General features: G+C 35.6%; 1 protein-coding gene across 5 annotated transcripts in view; it reads right to left on the bottom strand.

Moving 5' to 3' along the window:
- The window catches only part of sws (patatin like phospholipase domain containing sws), a 112,280-nt gene that overhangs the window by 36,183 nt on the left and 59,346 nt on the right, over positions 1–16,751 (bottom strand). For all 5 annotated transcript variants that reach the window (XM_081764244.1, XM_081764243.1, XM_081764247.1 and 2 more), the window contains exons 20-21: positions 15,220–15,339; positions 10,925–11,111 (exon numbers count right to left, since the gene is read on the bottom strand). In XM_081764244.1, coding sequence (XP_081620370.1) covers positions 10,925–11,111; positions 15,220–15,339 — 307 coding nt within the window. The remainder of the gene's footprint in view (positions 1–10,924; positions 11,112–15,219; positions 15,340–16,751) is intronic.

Here is a 16,751-nt window from a genome sequence, read left to right as displayed (position 1 = left end):
TCATCGCTCTGTTCGCTCTTACGTCACCCAACACGAGAAACTCACGCGAACAGCGAGAACTAGAGAGATTTGGCGGTAGGCAACACTATTCGGCGCGAAGACAGAATCAAGAAGACAGCTTATGAAACACCGCTGCACAGTATTTTATTTTAATAATGTAACTTCAATTGTATCCACATTTAGTTTATCCTATATATGCGATCGACCTAAAATTCAATGTAATAGCCAATACCAAACGGCAGAGATGTAAGTATGAGTAACCAATTATTAAAATTTTAAGTCTATTTATGAGTGTTGACTGTGATTTGCGTGTTGGGTCCTCAAGCCTCGTGGCCATCCATTTAGGTGCATGGTACAGAAAATACATCTTATTTATTGTTTGTTTTGTTTATTATCCTTCGCAAAATATGATGCTGAATCTTTGGTGTTTTTAAAGGTTGTATTTAGAATTTTTGCTTATGTGTAGTTGGCGTTGAAAGGAGCTATTACTCATAATAACTTGTTTCATCGTCAACGCTCGAGCAAACGTCCTACTTACGACTATCTAATGTAATGCTTGCTCTATTTGGATTACCATCCTATGGAGTAAACGTTATACTTTGACAGAGATAAAGAAAGAAATTAAGTGAAGACACTAAATTTTGAAAAAGGTTTTTGCAGGGGATTTTTTTTAATACTCTGTATAACTAACTCATCGTTGAATGGGACAACAATGGATAGCTTTACAGCAATTGTTTGTTCCTAATATTCAACGAAACAGAACATAATAATAATAATAATAATAATAATAATAATAATAATAATAAGAAGAAGAAGAAGAAGAAGAAGAAGAAGAACTGTGACAGATAGAAACCTTGAAATTATTTGAAGGCTTTATTCCCTAGAAATTCGACCGTCCTATGTTCAATTTTCTATGTAGTACTAGAATTTACGTACAATAAAAATAATACAAAGAAGAGAATTAGGTTTCTAGGCTTTCGGCATCTATGGCCATGTTAGCCCGTCATGTACGAGGGATGGCGTTCCTCGGCGATCACACTATCCGAGGAAAGGGAAGGATGAAAGGATTGGGAAATAAAGGTCCTATATGTTAGCTACAATCGTGGCATTTGCCTGGTGTGAATCGGGAAAACCTTACTCAGGATGGCTGATCTGAAAAAGCTTTTACTTTCGACTGAGTGTCCCCACCGGGAACCGAACCGGAACCGCTCGCACTAATACAAAGAAGAATAAAGAAAAGGCGAAGTCATCTACATTTGAATTTTTCGTGTCACCTTGACTTCATAACAACCTTAATCAATAGATAAACATAAACACAACTTCAACTGAGGTCTTAGAAGTAATACTGCTCACAAAAGCACACAAGTCATGCTAGAATCGATTCCCAAATGAAGAATTAGTGAACCAATATTTAAGTATGAAAGGCGTTCAAGACAATCCGAGATTTTTTTTTTTTTTTTTTTTTTTTAAATTGCAGGTTTAAAATCAAATCCCATGATGAAGGTAGTGCATGTAATAGGAAATGGCAACTATGTCCTGTTATTTGTAGGCGGCACTCATTTCGCGTGCTAGTCCGGATACCCTTATTCAAGATGGCAAACAAGTGTGAACGTGTATACAGGATAGCATGTGGTGATGAAGCTTTTAAAAGACTTCAATCACAATACGACTGATGAGAGAGCCATAGTAAGATATTTGAATGATGCACTTAAATATATTGGCGTACGTGTATCACTGACGACCCCGGTCGTGCTGGATCCCAGTCCACAGCAATTATTCTTGGAAACATTCAGCGCGTTGAACAATTTATCATTGACAATCGTTGCTTAAGCTATCGTGAAATTGCAGAGGTCTGTATAATCTTTAGTTAGGAACAACAAAATCAATAATTCATGATCATTTACTGTTCTGAAAAGTGAGCGCCAGCTGAGTTCCAAAAACAGCTTTCCACTTTTACCGACACAAAGGAGTTAAAATCTGCAATGAATGATCACTCGCCTGGATTTAGTGCCAAGTGGTTTCCACCTGTTTGAACCTCTAAAAAGAAGTTAACATTTTCACAGTGATGAAGAAGTAAAGCAGGCTGTCTTATATTGGTTCAGACGTACTGACAAATCTTTCTAGCCCAAAGTCTTCCAGGCATTAGTTAAACGCTGAGATAAATATATAACTGTCGCAGCGTATTAAGTGGAAAAATAAATCAGTTTACACTCCTTGAAATTTCTTTTCTTATTTTCCTTCTTTTTTCTAAAAGTCATAGATTGACTCGAACGCCCCTCGTACATCCAACAAATATCGGAAATTCAAAGAATGGAAAACAGCAACTAGGGCGAAGATCGAACTCAGGTCCCCAGCTCATTGCATTCTCACTTATAGGGGACCTAAGAAAAAAAAAAAAAAACAATCGGTCATTTCCTTGTAAGTATATGAAAGCATTTAACTCTGATAGTAATGTTAGATTAAGCTAAAGTTGAACTCCCTCGTGGCTGTGCACAGCGTACGCGCCTTTGACGCTGGAAACCTGGGTTCGATTCCCGGCGGGAGCTCATGTGGATCGGATCCCACGTAAAGCTGTGGGTTCACATCTCATATAGACTTGATGCTGAACGGGACGATAAATTAAGATCAAATCAAAACCAGCATTTCAATTTTCCTACAAGAGAGTGATTTTACGTTCGTTTGCAAACATAACTAGTTTGATTTTGGCACAAATTCTTAAGTAATTTGACAGCGAAAATCTTTCTAAGGCATACCTGAGATGAGTACAGAAGATAAGATTGCTTCCATTACTGGCGAACCAGTAGTAATATTTTTTTTACTTTTTAAAAATCAACAGTATTGTTACAGTATTTTAATACAAATATATCTTGTATTAAAAGTTTCAGAGAAAGCTTGAAAAAGGAACACAAATTCACATACACAAAAAGAAAGCATACACTTCAGAATTTTAAAAAAATAACTACAATCACATAACATATCCAACACCAGCTGGTAACCAATCACAAGCATTTTCACTTATCTTACATTTTAATCCTTCTGCAACAATTTTGCTACCTACTTGTAGGAACATGACAGACATTCATAATTTACTTGGAAATTTTAAAGATTTTTACTGTAGTACAGACTACAAGACAACTTTAATTTTTAAATAACAAACAGCCAAGAAGAACACAAAGCCACTGCATAACAAACAACAACAACTTAGCACTTAATTACAAGTTTGAAATCTACAAATGATTGTTATGTGCAAATATTAATATGTACAAGGACACTCGTGCATATTACAAGTTAAATTTTATATTACGTTTAAACCTGCTCAAAAAATAAATAAAAACATTAAAGAAAACAATTGGAAAAAACAGCAATTACAAGATATTTATAAGAACGTGTAAACTTCCAGTGATTTTAATGTAAGTATTCTCTAAACACAAAACGAATTCTGATTTCTGCTTCTAACGAATAGACCATATGGAAATAATAAGTCTCTGCAGATTTGCCTGTTTATCAACATTTTCAAGGAACGGAAAAGTAAAAGACACTATCACACATTTAACCTTGGTAATGGTTTGAATGAGCCCGAACGTTCATTGATGGACAAAGGAAAGTTTGCTATCAGATATTGTGCCAAACGAATCAGAAATATTATTACTCGATTCCTTTACTATAACACTCACATACTCTTCTCCGTATACCTAAAAGTTTTTTCCTAGAAATTTCTAATGTACCCTGAGCATTCTAAATTTAACGACGTGTCGATTCAACTATCGGTAATACATTCGGTGAGAAATAAAGAGTGTGAAGTTCTCGATTCGCCCGATTTTCTTAACATGTATTTTCCTCAAAATACCTAAGGTATTTTTATATATGAAAATAACAGCCTCGAGAATAAGAAGAAAAGAAATTAAAGACAGATGAATTATTACTACTAGCTGAACCTGCGTTCTCTACACAGCGCATCATTTACAAATGAGTATGAATCTCCTTGTCATTCCTCACAACATCTGTACATATCCCTTTACAGACACAAGTGAAAGACGTCTTGATAAAAAACGGCATTGGGTACCAGAAAGGGGAGTTTTATTATTATTATTATTATTATTATTATTATTATTAATATTATTATTATTATTATTATTATTATTATTATTATTATTATTATTATTTCAATATCTTGCACTGTTTACAAGACTTAAGTCTACTTCTGGTTGGAGCTTCTAATTCATGTATGATCAGTGTTTTCTTTCTTCTTGCATGTAGTATCTAATAAGCAAATACATTACACACACAATTAATTATAATGTCAGTGATATATGGTGTTCATTGGGCAAAACACTCTAAACAATAAAGATTCATCTTAGACTGGAGAAATAGTTATCTTTCGTTTTTCATTATCATTTGGCCATGAAACAAACGCCGGAGAGATATACTAACCCCGTATACAAATGTATGGTTTTGGAATTTATAACTCGTAGAATGCTTTACTTTTTTAAAAATTTCAATACTTCCAGTGTGCCTCTAAAGAAAATGTAATAAAGCAATAAGGGCCATTTTATTAATATTCAATTAGAACTGGACAATCTACATAAAATTTGTAATCGATCAGTGAATACGTTCTAAAGCATATGGTTCCCGAGAACTTATTGTCGATAGGATTGGCCACAAACATATAAACCTAGCATTTTAATATATAGATTATTATTATTACTATGGTAGTGGTGATAATGATATTAAAGATTTAACCTTCTGAAACCATTATAGGATGAAATGAGGATGAGCTAGGATGTAATTCCGGAACAGGTCTAGTACTAGAACAGAAATAGAGATATGTCAATATTACTAACTACATAATTTGACCGGTTGTCAAATATACAGCAAAGTCAATTAAAGAATGATAAACAAGATTCAAAGACCTAATCACCTTACTTCATTATACTTTCTAGACAACAGGCCACTACAGAGACTAATTTTGATAGTGTTTCATTTTTTACGTTCTCTGAAAAAAAAAATATGAATTCACAAAGATCTTTCCTTAATGTATACATATATTTCACTAAGCACAAATGAATTTATAAGTAAATATTATTTGGCAACGAGATGCACTATAATGGTCTTTTGTTACAAATAAAGTACCTGATTTACCCTATTTCCAAGCATCAAGTCTTATCCGATCAACAATTAAAATCTGAAAAAAACTATGATAATTACATGCCATTAATTATACTCATTGATATGAAAATACTGCCCACAAGCAATACGAAGTAAATAATAATAATACAAGCCGACATAATGACAAAATAATTTCACTGTGGTATTTTGAAAGCGAGCAGTGCCAAGTTTTGTACTTTTTTTTTTTTTTTTTTTGTAATGACATAACGTAAAAGAACTTCCATTAAAATGCTTTTTCATTGCATAAACGTTGCAAACAGCTTACACATTATATCAAAACAATATTTGTGCAAGTTACGAGTAAGAATAATAATAATAATGACCGTACACGTTACAAGCAAGCACTGACATCATATCAATGTACCGTTACTATGGTGATCAATACGCTCAAGTCTTGACGGATGAAAAGCACTAGATAGCTATGAAACTATTTACGATTGTTGAATATTTTGGGGAGGAATTTAAAACTGACTTGACGACAAAAAAAAAAAAAAAAAAAAAAAAAACTACTCAATCATGTTACAGTGCGGGCACGGTGTTTCAAAGGCGGAGCGCTTACTTTTGGTCTGTGGGACCCACGGTTCGATCCCCGGCCAAGTAAGTCTGTGATGAACAACATAGTATTTGTGGATTTTCTCGAGGTACTCCCGTTTCCTCCCACACTCATTGCACCAATTATTCTATCATAATTCACTTGTCTTATTCATTCGTCTTACTTACCCTAAAGAGCATAAACGTAGTACGTTAAAATATTTCATTTTCAACCATGTTCCAGTATAACCACTATTAACAAATTACTTGGGTATTTTTTTCTTCTTTCTTTACCACTTTCGTAAGTAAAGATTTTTCACCAAATTGGGATTTGATAAGGGAGAGGAACGTATTATTAAAAAACAAAAAAGTTTCACTAAGAGAGATTACTATTTTAACATATTTTGTGTTCTTAAAACAGTTGAATGATTTTTAATTTGCACTTTTTAGGAAATCATCAGTTTAAAAATATTACAAAATTAACATACAGGGTGTTTCAAAATAAATATTGGGGTTTTAAGGCTTTGTAGTATTTATTACAATTACTTTACGATTATAAGTAGTATATCAAATGAAAGAGCAACTCAAACAGTTTTGTATGCACGCATGCGCATGCATTGTTTCCTCTGTCTGCCGTTAGAAAGCGCTAGTAGCCAAAATGGCGACAAGTGAGCAGAAAGCTTTTTTGTGTTTTACATTTTGCCAAGACTGAATTTGTAGTTAAAGTACAACGTGCTTTCCGTATTAAGTTCAGTTGCAATTCACCAAGTGATGATAACATCCGTAGATGGTATCATCATTTTGAAAACACCGAGTGTCTGTGCAAAGGGGAGAGTACGGGACGACCAAGAGTGACTGAAGAACGTGTTGAACGAGTGAGAGAGTCTTTTCATGCGTAGCCAGAACAAATCAATTTAGAAGACTAGTCGTGAATTAGCAATTCCAATGACTTTTGAGGAAATTGAGGAATTTAAGAAAGGGGATTGAAGCAGTTGTTGCAGCAATTACTCTAAACACACTGATCAAAGTTTGGAAAAAAACTCGCCTATCGACTCGATGTGTGCCGTGTGACGAATGGTGCTCACATGGAACACTTCAGCAAGTGTTATTTACAATTGTACGTTAAATGTAATAAATACTACAAAGTCTTAAAACCCCGAAATTCAATTTGAAACACCCTGTATTTAAATAAAAACAGAAAATATCTTGCTTCAATCAGGCTGTTAAACGACAAACTACTGAATTTAATCTACTATTTACTTCTTTGAGCCTTGTGAATTGTTTACTTTCCCTTGAATTGTAAGCTGCTTCCTTTTCTAAGCCACAAATACAATACCATGAATTTAAGAACGAAAACAGCCTCTACAAGAACGATCTCCGAAAATATCACGGTTTAGCTTCACAAAATACACGGGAACGGTTACGAAATCGAAATACCCATTTACAAGTGAAAAAATTTATTCTAGTAAATATAACAAAAGAAATGAAATTTTTGAGTTTTACGTCACACGGTTATGCCGGCTAGGCTAAAGGAAACGGTGATGATGGGAAATCAATGAAAATGGTGGAATGAAGAAAGTGGGAGGAAACGGGAGAACCCTGAGGAAACCCACGCTCACGGTGTTTGTCCACAATTCACTTGATGGGAGCAGGGTTTGAACCCGAGACGTCACGCACCAGAGGTGAACGCTCTACCACTGAGCCACCGCAGCCCCTAGTAAATATAGTATCCCGTGAGTGATGTATATCAACATTTTCTATTTACTAGTGATGTTCCTACAGTTTTTCTGTCTTCTTTCGTGAAACGTGGAAAATTTACGAGTACGGTTTTCCTTCAATAGAGATTTAAATGCATCATGTATGTAGTGTAATTTTTCGGGCCCAGTTAAGCTTTCAATAAATGCGGGAACGTCAACTCGAGAGTTGAGGTCTCAGTGGCTAAGACGATAGCGCGCTCACATCTGGTGCGTGGGTTCTTGGTTCGATTCCAGCTCCCGTCACGTGGGCTTTGTGGTGGATAAATACTGGCTACACAGGTTTTTCTGGTTTCCTATTACTTTCGTCACTCCATTATCATCGATCTCATCACCATCGTCTGTCTTAGGTCTCGGTAGGACGTTACAGAGGGCATGATGGCTCAGTGGCAAAGCACTTGTCTCTTATGCCTGGGGTTCCTGGTTCGCTCCCCGGTCAAGTAAGTTTATGCCGGACAATACTGTGTCCGCAGGTCTTATCGAAGTACTGTTACCTATCACTTTCTCATTCCAACGATTCTTTCATCTTCATTCACTTGCCTTTATCATATGTCTCCGTTAGAGTAAAGGGGATAACGTGGGACGTTATACTACATAAAATAAACGGTAAGATCGGGGTTTATAATGTATTTTAATTGTCCCTAATGTGTATTAAAGAAAAGGTTGAAGCCAGCATCAAAAGGGAAGAAAAAAGTTATGGCTGGGAACTAAGTTGTTCCTTCAATCAAAATATTTATTTAATAACTTATACTTGTTCTAATAATTGCAGAGCTGCTGTAATTCAGCTCTCTTGAAGGTGAGATATTGTGGTGGGGAACGACCTATAATGTGAGGGCTGATTTTGCATGATAATCTGTGCACTCGGAAACTGCAACGGATTCATGCTCCGATTGTGGCTTGGACCTCACGTTAAAAATAGATTCCCCCTTTCATAACTTACATGTTGCGTAAGGACACAAAAACTCACAACACATTGTAATAATCTTAATAGTTACAAAATAATGTGTGTATCTGTCTGTAATCAGCTTTCCGTATAGAAAGGGGTGATCTAGAGTCCCAAATTTGGTACGCGGACAAATCAAAACAAGATCTAATCCTGCAAAAGGCCCTTTTTCGATTTTCCGCTCGGGGAGCTCGGATTTTGGGGCACTGAAATATTTGCGAAAATGTATGCATGTTTCTCGTGGTTTCTAATAACGTTTGCGTGTATGCAACCTCCTATTACATCACGGTGGTCGCGATGACTTAGTGGTAGTGACTTCACAACTGGTGTACGGGGTCCTTAGTTCGATCTCAGCTCGCACCAAGTGAGCTTTGTGGTGGACAAACACCGTGTGTGGGGGTTTTCTCGTGATTCTGCCGTTTAATCCCACTTGCTTCATTCCCTCTTTCATTATTTCTCATCACTGTCTCCTTTAGTCTAGCCGGCATAACCGTGGGACGTCAAACTTAAAGATTTCATCTCATTTTCCCTATTACATCATCTTTGTACGGGCTTATATAACAACACACGATAAATACCGGGAAATGGAGTATTAAAAGTCAGCAACGACAGGTGCTTACTCTTTTGGACAGGTTCTGAATCAAGATCCGACAACGACAGGCGTTTACAGCTAGTAATAATTAAATCTTTGTATATTACGAAAGTCCATTAATAAGTAAATTAAATTTTTAGGTTTGGTTTCATGAAAGCATTGTTTGCCGCAATTCTGAGGAATAAAAGCGTCTTAACACACATAGAATTAGAAAAATGTATGGAAGATTGAGCGATTAGTTTCCAGACCTTCTTTGTACAGAACCTCGGTAATTTACCCACATTTTTGTGGAACTAGTGAGATAGATAAAAATTATTATTATTATTATTATTATTATTATTATTATTATTATTATTATTATTATTATTATTATTATTATTATTATTATTATTAGTTGCAAGTTTCCTATGAAATCAACACTACGAAATATTTGAAAACCAAGCTCGAAAGACTTGCATTAAATTCTATTTATATGTATATAAAAAAAGAAGCAGTACGTAGACTGAACGTTAGTAGACTGTAGACTAGTGAAGCTAAATTGTAAACTGAATACAGGTATACCATGATATTTGGTAGCAAATATTGTTTACCAGGATAAACACAATAATCACTTCAACTTAAAAAAAAAAATAAATTTCAAATTTTAAATATATAGGCTGATACAAAATTACTATACTGTTGTAGGCCTACAGAAACTTGGATATTAAAAAAAAAAAAAAAAAAAAAAGTCGGTGCTGCACTATCGGGTATTCCGGACTAAGGCAATTCTACTATATATATAGTAAGTGGAATTTGAAGTATACTTTTGAAGCTATCCTCCTAACATTCGGCTAAAGGTGAAGGGATAGAAATAAATAAATAAAAATTTAAAAAATAATTTTAAAAAAATAACGGTACAAACTGAAGTTAGGATGACAAACTTCAGGATGCAAATTTGAGGTTTCCTGATTACGAAGCGAGAATATAATCGTTTGTCTACTTTACCCCCTTTCTTATTCCATTAATTCTTTGACAATTAATTATTTCCACTAATCATCCGTCTCCTTTTTAATCTACAGGTCATACACAATTGTGGATGTTAAGTTGAAAGATTTCATTTTCGACTTGGCTCCCATTAAGTACTGCAGAAATACACTCACAAAGGAAGAAAATGTTAGTGAAATCCAGGATCACGCAAGACTGCCATTGAGCATTTGGAATCCTGTTCTTAACCGACTGGACTTCGCATTTCGGCATAAAAAGTTGTTACAATAATAACAGTTCTTGAAGTTTACAGCTGAGAAATGAAAGAAATCTCTAATTCCTTATTAACTAGTTGGTTTATCTGAGTTGAGTTGATTTTGAGTTTAACGTTCCCTTCTGCAGCGAGGCTATATGAGACGTGGAACTACTGATTAACGTCGAATCCGCACCACATGAGCTTCCGTTGGGAATCGAACCCGTGTCTCTCACGGCAAAGGCGCGTACGCTAACCGCTTAACCACGAAAGAGCTCAATTAGTTTATCTATTCGGGGCTTAAGATCCCTTTTGAACACAGAGGCTACATGAGATATAGCCCAAGAAACTACGTATATTCTCATATAGGATCAAATCTAGAGTCTTCCGAGCGAAAGAACACGCGAACTATCTGGCTAGATGGGGGAGGTATGATCAATGACATAGAGAATAAACAAACTTTATTTGTAATAATTAGCCAAATATATATATATATTATTCTACTTTTCCAGTTGGTGAGATCACATGCTTCTGTGACGTTTATAACTTTTAGCATGCTACTTTCAATGCTATAGCTTTGAATACAATCAATTACATAATTAGTGTTGACAGTTCAGTGGAAGATCTACTACAATGCGTACTTCAAGATAAAGTGAAAGTATGTCAGTTAAAGAAGAAAAAAAAGTGACAAAAGAAAATCGTAATAAATGAAAAGGTCTTACCATGTGTATGTACCCTCATTGAGCTGCTACTGATATCTGTAGTTACAGTAAAATATGGTAGCCAAAGATCTTCGATTTGAATTTCACCAAAAGTTTCTCGTATTGTTTGGTTGAAACCCTTCCCCGTAAACCAAGAAGTGGCTGGATACGTGATATCCAATATCTGCCTCCACCACTGTGTCATTTTCTGAAAACAAAATATACATATATATGTCAATGCAAGACGAAACAACGATTTTTTAACACACCAGATCCTCTGTAGATGTGAATTCTATAACACACAAAGAGTGAAAAAGTTACTGACTGGACTAGGACTCGAACTTGAGACCTTCGGCATACCGTGCCGATGTGTTAACCTGTTCTGAGAAGCTGTCTGGGTGGCATTGTGGTTAACGCATCGGCACAGTATGCCGACGGTCCCGAGTTTACGTCCCGGTCCAGACAGTCACTTTTTCACTCTATGTACACATAAAGTCATTAGAATTTTATAACAATGATCAACCAACCAAAATGGACTAAGAATTTACTCAAAACAAAGAATTTAACTTATCTTTTAAAATGTAATATTCAGTGAAAGAATACTTATTGAAACATACGCTGTTACCAGCCTTGTACTCTCTGAAAAAGCCCAATATACTATGTAAAATACAGAATTTACTTGTGCTAATGGATTAATTGTTTTGAAATTAAGCATCCCCTTTCAACATCAAAACTATATGAGACGCACCGCTTCAAGAGGGTTTAACCAATTGACAATTCAACCCGGATCTTGTACCAAAAACGATCCTATCTACCCAGCCACAGAGGAGATTTATTCCTGAGCATTGCACTAAAACTTGTTAAAAGATTTCTTTTTATTATTATTATTAAAAAAAACTGGCCAGCTTACGAAGTAATAACATTTCTGGTTCCCACATCTGCGGGCAAATAAGATGTTTATTGTGTGTATAGCTAAGTAGATTACATCTCTCCATCCTTTGGCTAAATTATTGAAGTAACTCCATTATAACACAAACCGCTTATCAATAAACTCAAAAGGTAAGCACTGGTGAAGCAAAGTTAGTACCTTTTCAGTTTATTAAAGTAACTGTATACACATAGTCATTAGTATTCATAGAACAATGTTCAGAAAAAAAGTATTGTCGAATTAATGGAGAATCGAACTTCCGTTTCTTGACTGCAGTACCGATTATTTATTACTCAGCTACCACTAACACTTTCACTTTTCTGCATACTCCACAGACTGACCAATCACAGATAGTTTCCGACAAGCTATGCAGTGGATGATAAATGGAACACCTCAGTGTAGTGGTTAGAGCGTTGGAGTCCTGTCCGCGTGGTCCCGGGTTCGATTCCGATTCCTGACCGGTGCTTCCAAATTTTCGGCGTCCACCCACCGTCGTGAGGCAAACCGGGAAGTTACGGGAAAGCAAAATGTGACAGTGGTGACTGCGGTCTTGAAAGCTCCTGATGCGCCTGTTAGGGTTAGGGGATCGCAGTGCGGTGACCACGTGCTCGCGGACGTAAATCAGCCGATCGCTAACAGATGGCGCTGGAGCAGGCTTAAGCTCACAAATGGGCCGTTACGCAAAGTCGTTTGGTTTGTTCGGGACCTGCTAATCAAAGTCGGATCCGAAAAAAATGAAATGAAATCTTTGATTTTTACGTCCCACGTTTATGACGATTAGGCTAAAGGAGACGGTGATGATGAGAGATGAGTGAAATGGTGGAATGAAGAAAGTGGGAGGAAACGGGAGAACTCCGAGAAAACTCACGAGCACGGTGTTTGTCCACCACAAAGTCCACACGGCGCGAGCTGGGATCTAACCAGGGACCCCCAAGCACCGGAGGTGAACGCTCTACCACTGAGCCACCGCGCCCCACTCAAAGTCGGATCCGAACCATTATTTGTGTCTGTATTCGAGGGAAGCATCTCCCACCGGCAATCAAACCTAGAATCAAAGCAACCAGAATGGTAGCGCGTTAACTACCTTCTCTGAAGGGTTTGATCAGAGATAAATTTTACCCCACCTACTCAAAAAGTATCAAGGTGGTGTTGCTATCAAGAATAGTAGGTGAGTTCGTCATGTAGGCGAGTCGAACTAATTCGTACATTCAATAGAGCTAATTGAGCTCTATAACATATTGCAGGAAAACTCATTTCGACTAAGTTTACCAAGAAATCCTTCTCAAACATTTTTCGCAAATCTCGAAAACGAAGTGTGTAGAAAAATTTCCAATAATAATAAAGCACTTTTAGTTGCTGCGAATCACAGTGCATTTTATTGATATTCGTTTGGTGTTTAATGAAATAAATGAATTTAAAATTTACGTAGACCATCTTTAAAACACAAACTATTTATTTATTATCGAATTCTCAAATTATCTTATTCAATATAATTTTTAGAGAGAGAGAAATAAAATTTGTTTATGCACCAAGAAAAATGGATGAATGCAATGGTACTGCAGGTAATACTATTTTCATAGCCAAATTTAGATCCGAATTTAACAGGTGATTCGAACCAAATATAACTAGTATATAACTAGTAGACGTCTTGTATCTAGCTTTAACGAATGCATCCTCCCGAAGTTCAAGGTATCATGAAGAGCACAATTGGTTCAATAAAACCGACATCTGCTACAGTCTGGCAATGCAACGCCATCTAGTAGTTTCACGCACTTTACCCGAAATATGCGCCATCTCGTTGATTATTGACCGTTATCTCCGAGATACCACTCATTTACGTCGTGTTTATCTTTTTTTTACTCTTATATGAGCATCTGTTAATACTAAATCAACAGTTTGTTTTACATAGTGTACATTAATTTTAGGTTCCCTTACTTCATTAACCATCAAACGGATAGAAGTGAAACGTGTTGTGTTTGCAACAGCTAGTTCTTCATTCTGTAGTGTTGAAAATCCCTCTCTATAAAGTCTAGTTTTCTAGATCCGCGGTAAATGATTGAGAGCCATTTTCTTAAAATCTCAGTCGAGATTTTTTTCTTTTTTTAAATACAACATGTTATACAGTTCAAGTTGCTCTATCAATTGTACGAATTAGTTCGACTCATCTTCTGCTCTAGTAAGCTAGCAGAATACGTGTAACATAGTCGGTTCCTTTCCTGAGATTCAGAAAAGATAATGTGTGGAAAATGAAAAAAAAAAAAAAATAAATAAATGAAATATCTCAGTTGAACGTTCCACGATTATGCCTGTCAGACTAAGGGCGACAATGATTAGAGCAAGTGAATGATGATGGAATAATTGGTGGAATGAGAAAGTGGGGGGGAAACGGAAGTCTTCCGAGAAAACTCACGAGCACGATGTTGTCTACCACGAACATACTTCGCCGAGGATTGAACCGGGGACTCCACGCACCAGAGGTAAGCGCTCTACCACTGAGCCATAGTGCTCTCTGTAGAAAATGGAAACGAAGGATCTGGTGTAGTGGGATAGTTTGAAAAACTGCATTAGGGATCACGTATATAAGGTACACTCATGTCCAAAATTATTGTCGCATGTCTATAAATATGTTGTTGTAGAAATGCCGTTGATAGGTGGTTTTCTACCCCTTCCTTTGATTTGACTATAGAAATATATTTCCTGTTGACTTAATTATTTTTTCTTAATTGTTTCGTAAATTCATTTAATGCAATTGTTTTTCCTTAATTGTTTCGTAAATTTATTTAATGGAATTGTTACAATTTTATTCAAATTATTATATTTTTCTGTTATTCTGTTAGCAATTATTGTTCCATTCTTCATTTATGCCTGTTGTTATTTTAGTTAAATGTCGAATAATTTTGAATTGTAATAAATTTAACAATGAATTCGCCCTGTATTTCTTATGATGTTAGTATGTGTATAATCGGCAAAGACATGTATGTGGCACATTTCATGTCAAAAGAGCAGTAAATAAGAACAATAAAACAAAAATAAAACTTTCTTGTCCATTTAGCAACATTTTGCTTTACTCATTCTAATTTTCGTATTTATAATCCTTTTTTCTATGAAATTTACCACAAATATACATTTCCCGATTATACACATAGTATCAGTATTAAAAGTACCCTGCAAAATCATTATCAAATTATATTCTTACAAGAAGACAGTTATAGATATGCGACAATTATTTTGAACATGAGTGTACGTGCAATAAGATTTCTTTATATACATAGTCACTTGTATATGATATTTAATATTTTTTCCAATATAAAGTTATCTTCTTATAGTGTCAACAAGCCACAACTTTTACAGAGTCAGAAGCAAAACATATAACATGAAATTTACTTACTTGTGACCACTCACGAGCCTTTTGCGTCATTGTTGTAATATTCTTCTCCATACACCACAAGGCACCCATGAAAGCTCCAATACTGACTCCTCCTACCATGTCAATTGGAATTCCCGCTTCCTACAAAAAATGGAAAAAGAAAAGCATTTCTAGTGACTATAATCATTACAAGGTTAGATCTTAACTTCATTATTAACAATAATACCTCTCGCTTCTCTAAGTTATTACTAGAGACCCAATGTTAGGCAATTCTTTAATATTAAAGATATGATCAAAAATAACTTTTTTTTTAAGTTTCCATGGAAGAGTTCATAGTTTCAATTTAAGCCAATTTTATTTCGCCTATTTTGCCCATTCCTGCCTAAATAAATTGCTTTGGTGCCTAATGTTGCCGATTCTATGCGCTTTCTTCAAAATTAGACTTTGTTGTGGAAAATTATATAATTTAGCATTTCAAGAAAGAATTTCGTCTCTTCCGGGAAATACAAGTATTATTTCTAGTGATAAAATGTAGTGATACGTTTACGACATCTTAATCGAATTGCGTATTTATCTTCATTATTTCGACTTACATTTTAGTGCCTATTTTTTAAACCTAAACATCCGGTCTTTAGTTACTACATACAGAAGGCTCTTAGCATTATTAAGGGCGAAAAGATAAAAAGATCACGAAGGAATGAGTACACAAAATTCGTTCAACAAATACTATTTAATCTTCTAGGATTGAAAGTTTGAATTTCATTACTAGAACAAAAAAGGAAAAAAGAAAATAATGAATTAGACAAAATAAACGTGGTATTCCATCCTTGACAATATCATCGACAAAACTTAAAAATGAGAACCATACATTATTAATACTTCTAATATGTAATTGCTAGTAGACCGTGAATAATGCAGATTGGTATTTTAAAAGTGTGGTACTATTCTGACCTATTTTTGTAGTACTGAAGAGCCCTTATCCAACGTACCTAGTCTTTTATCACATTTTAGCTTGCTTGTACGTCCTTGATAGTACTGGACACCTCCCAACGAAAATTTGAAATTCAGACTGTGAATATTCTGTGTAATGTTGCATAAACATGCTTGTTGTATATCACTCTAGGCTAAGTTTTGGCAAATTCCAAGAGAGAAAACGATTTCCGTTCATCTGTACATTCTATAATTTAGAGCAGTGATCGCCAAACCGTCGATCGCGAGCTATTGTAGCTCGCGAGGAAATTTTCAGTAGATCGCGTTAATGCTCCGGTTGACTAACATTGATTCTTCCACTGAGCTGACGCTAACGACAGGGGTCGCTGACGACAACAACTGCTTGTTTCTCCCACGCAACTATCATTGTCAGCCCCATCTCACAGTTGACTGTATACGCGTGAGGTTGTGCACGTTAATGTTTTTCGTGTGTATATTAGACATTTGCTATGTTTTTCGTGTGTATATTAGACATTTGCTATGTTTTTCGTGTATATATTAGACATTTGCTATGTTTTTCGTGTGTATATTACACATTTGCTATGTTTTTCGTGTGTATATTA

The sequence above is a fragment of the Thermobia domestica genome, chromosome 7, assembly GCF_964235325.1.
Source record: "Thermobia domestica chromosome 7, izTheDome1.hap1.1, whole genome shotgun sequence".
Classification (NCBI taxonomy): domain Eukaryota; kingdom Metazoa; phylum Arthropoda; class Insecta; order Zygentoma; family Lepismatidae; genus Thermobia; species Thermobia domestica.
This window is presented reverse-complemented; position numbering and strand designations above follow the sequence as displayed.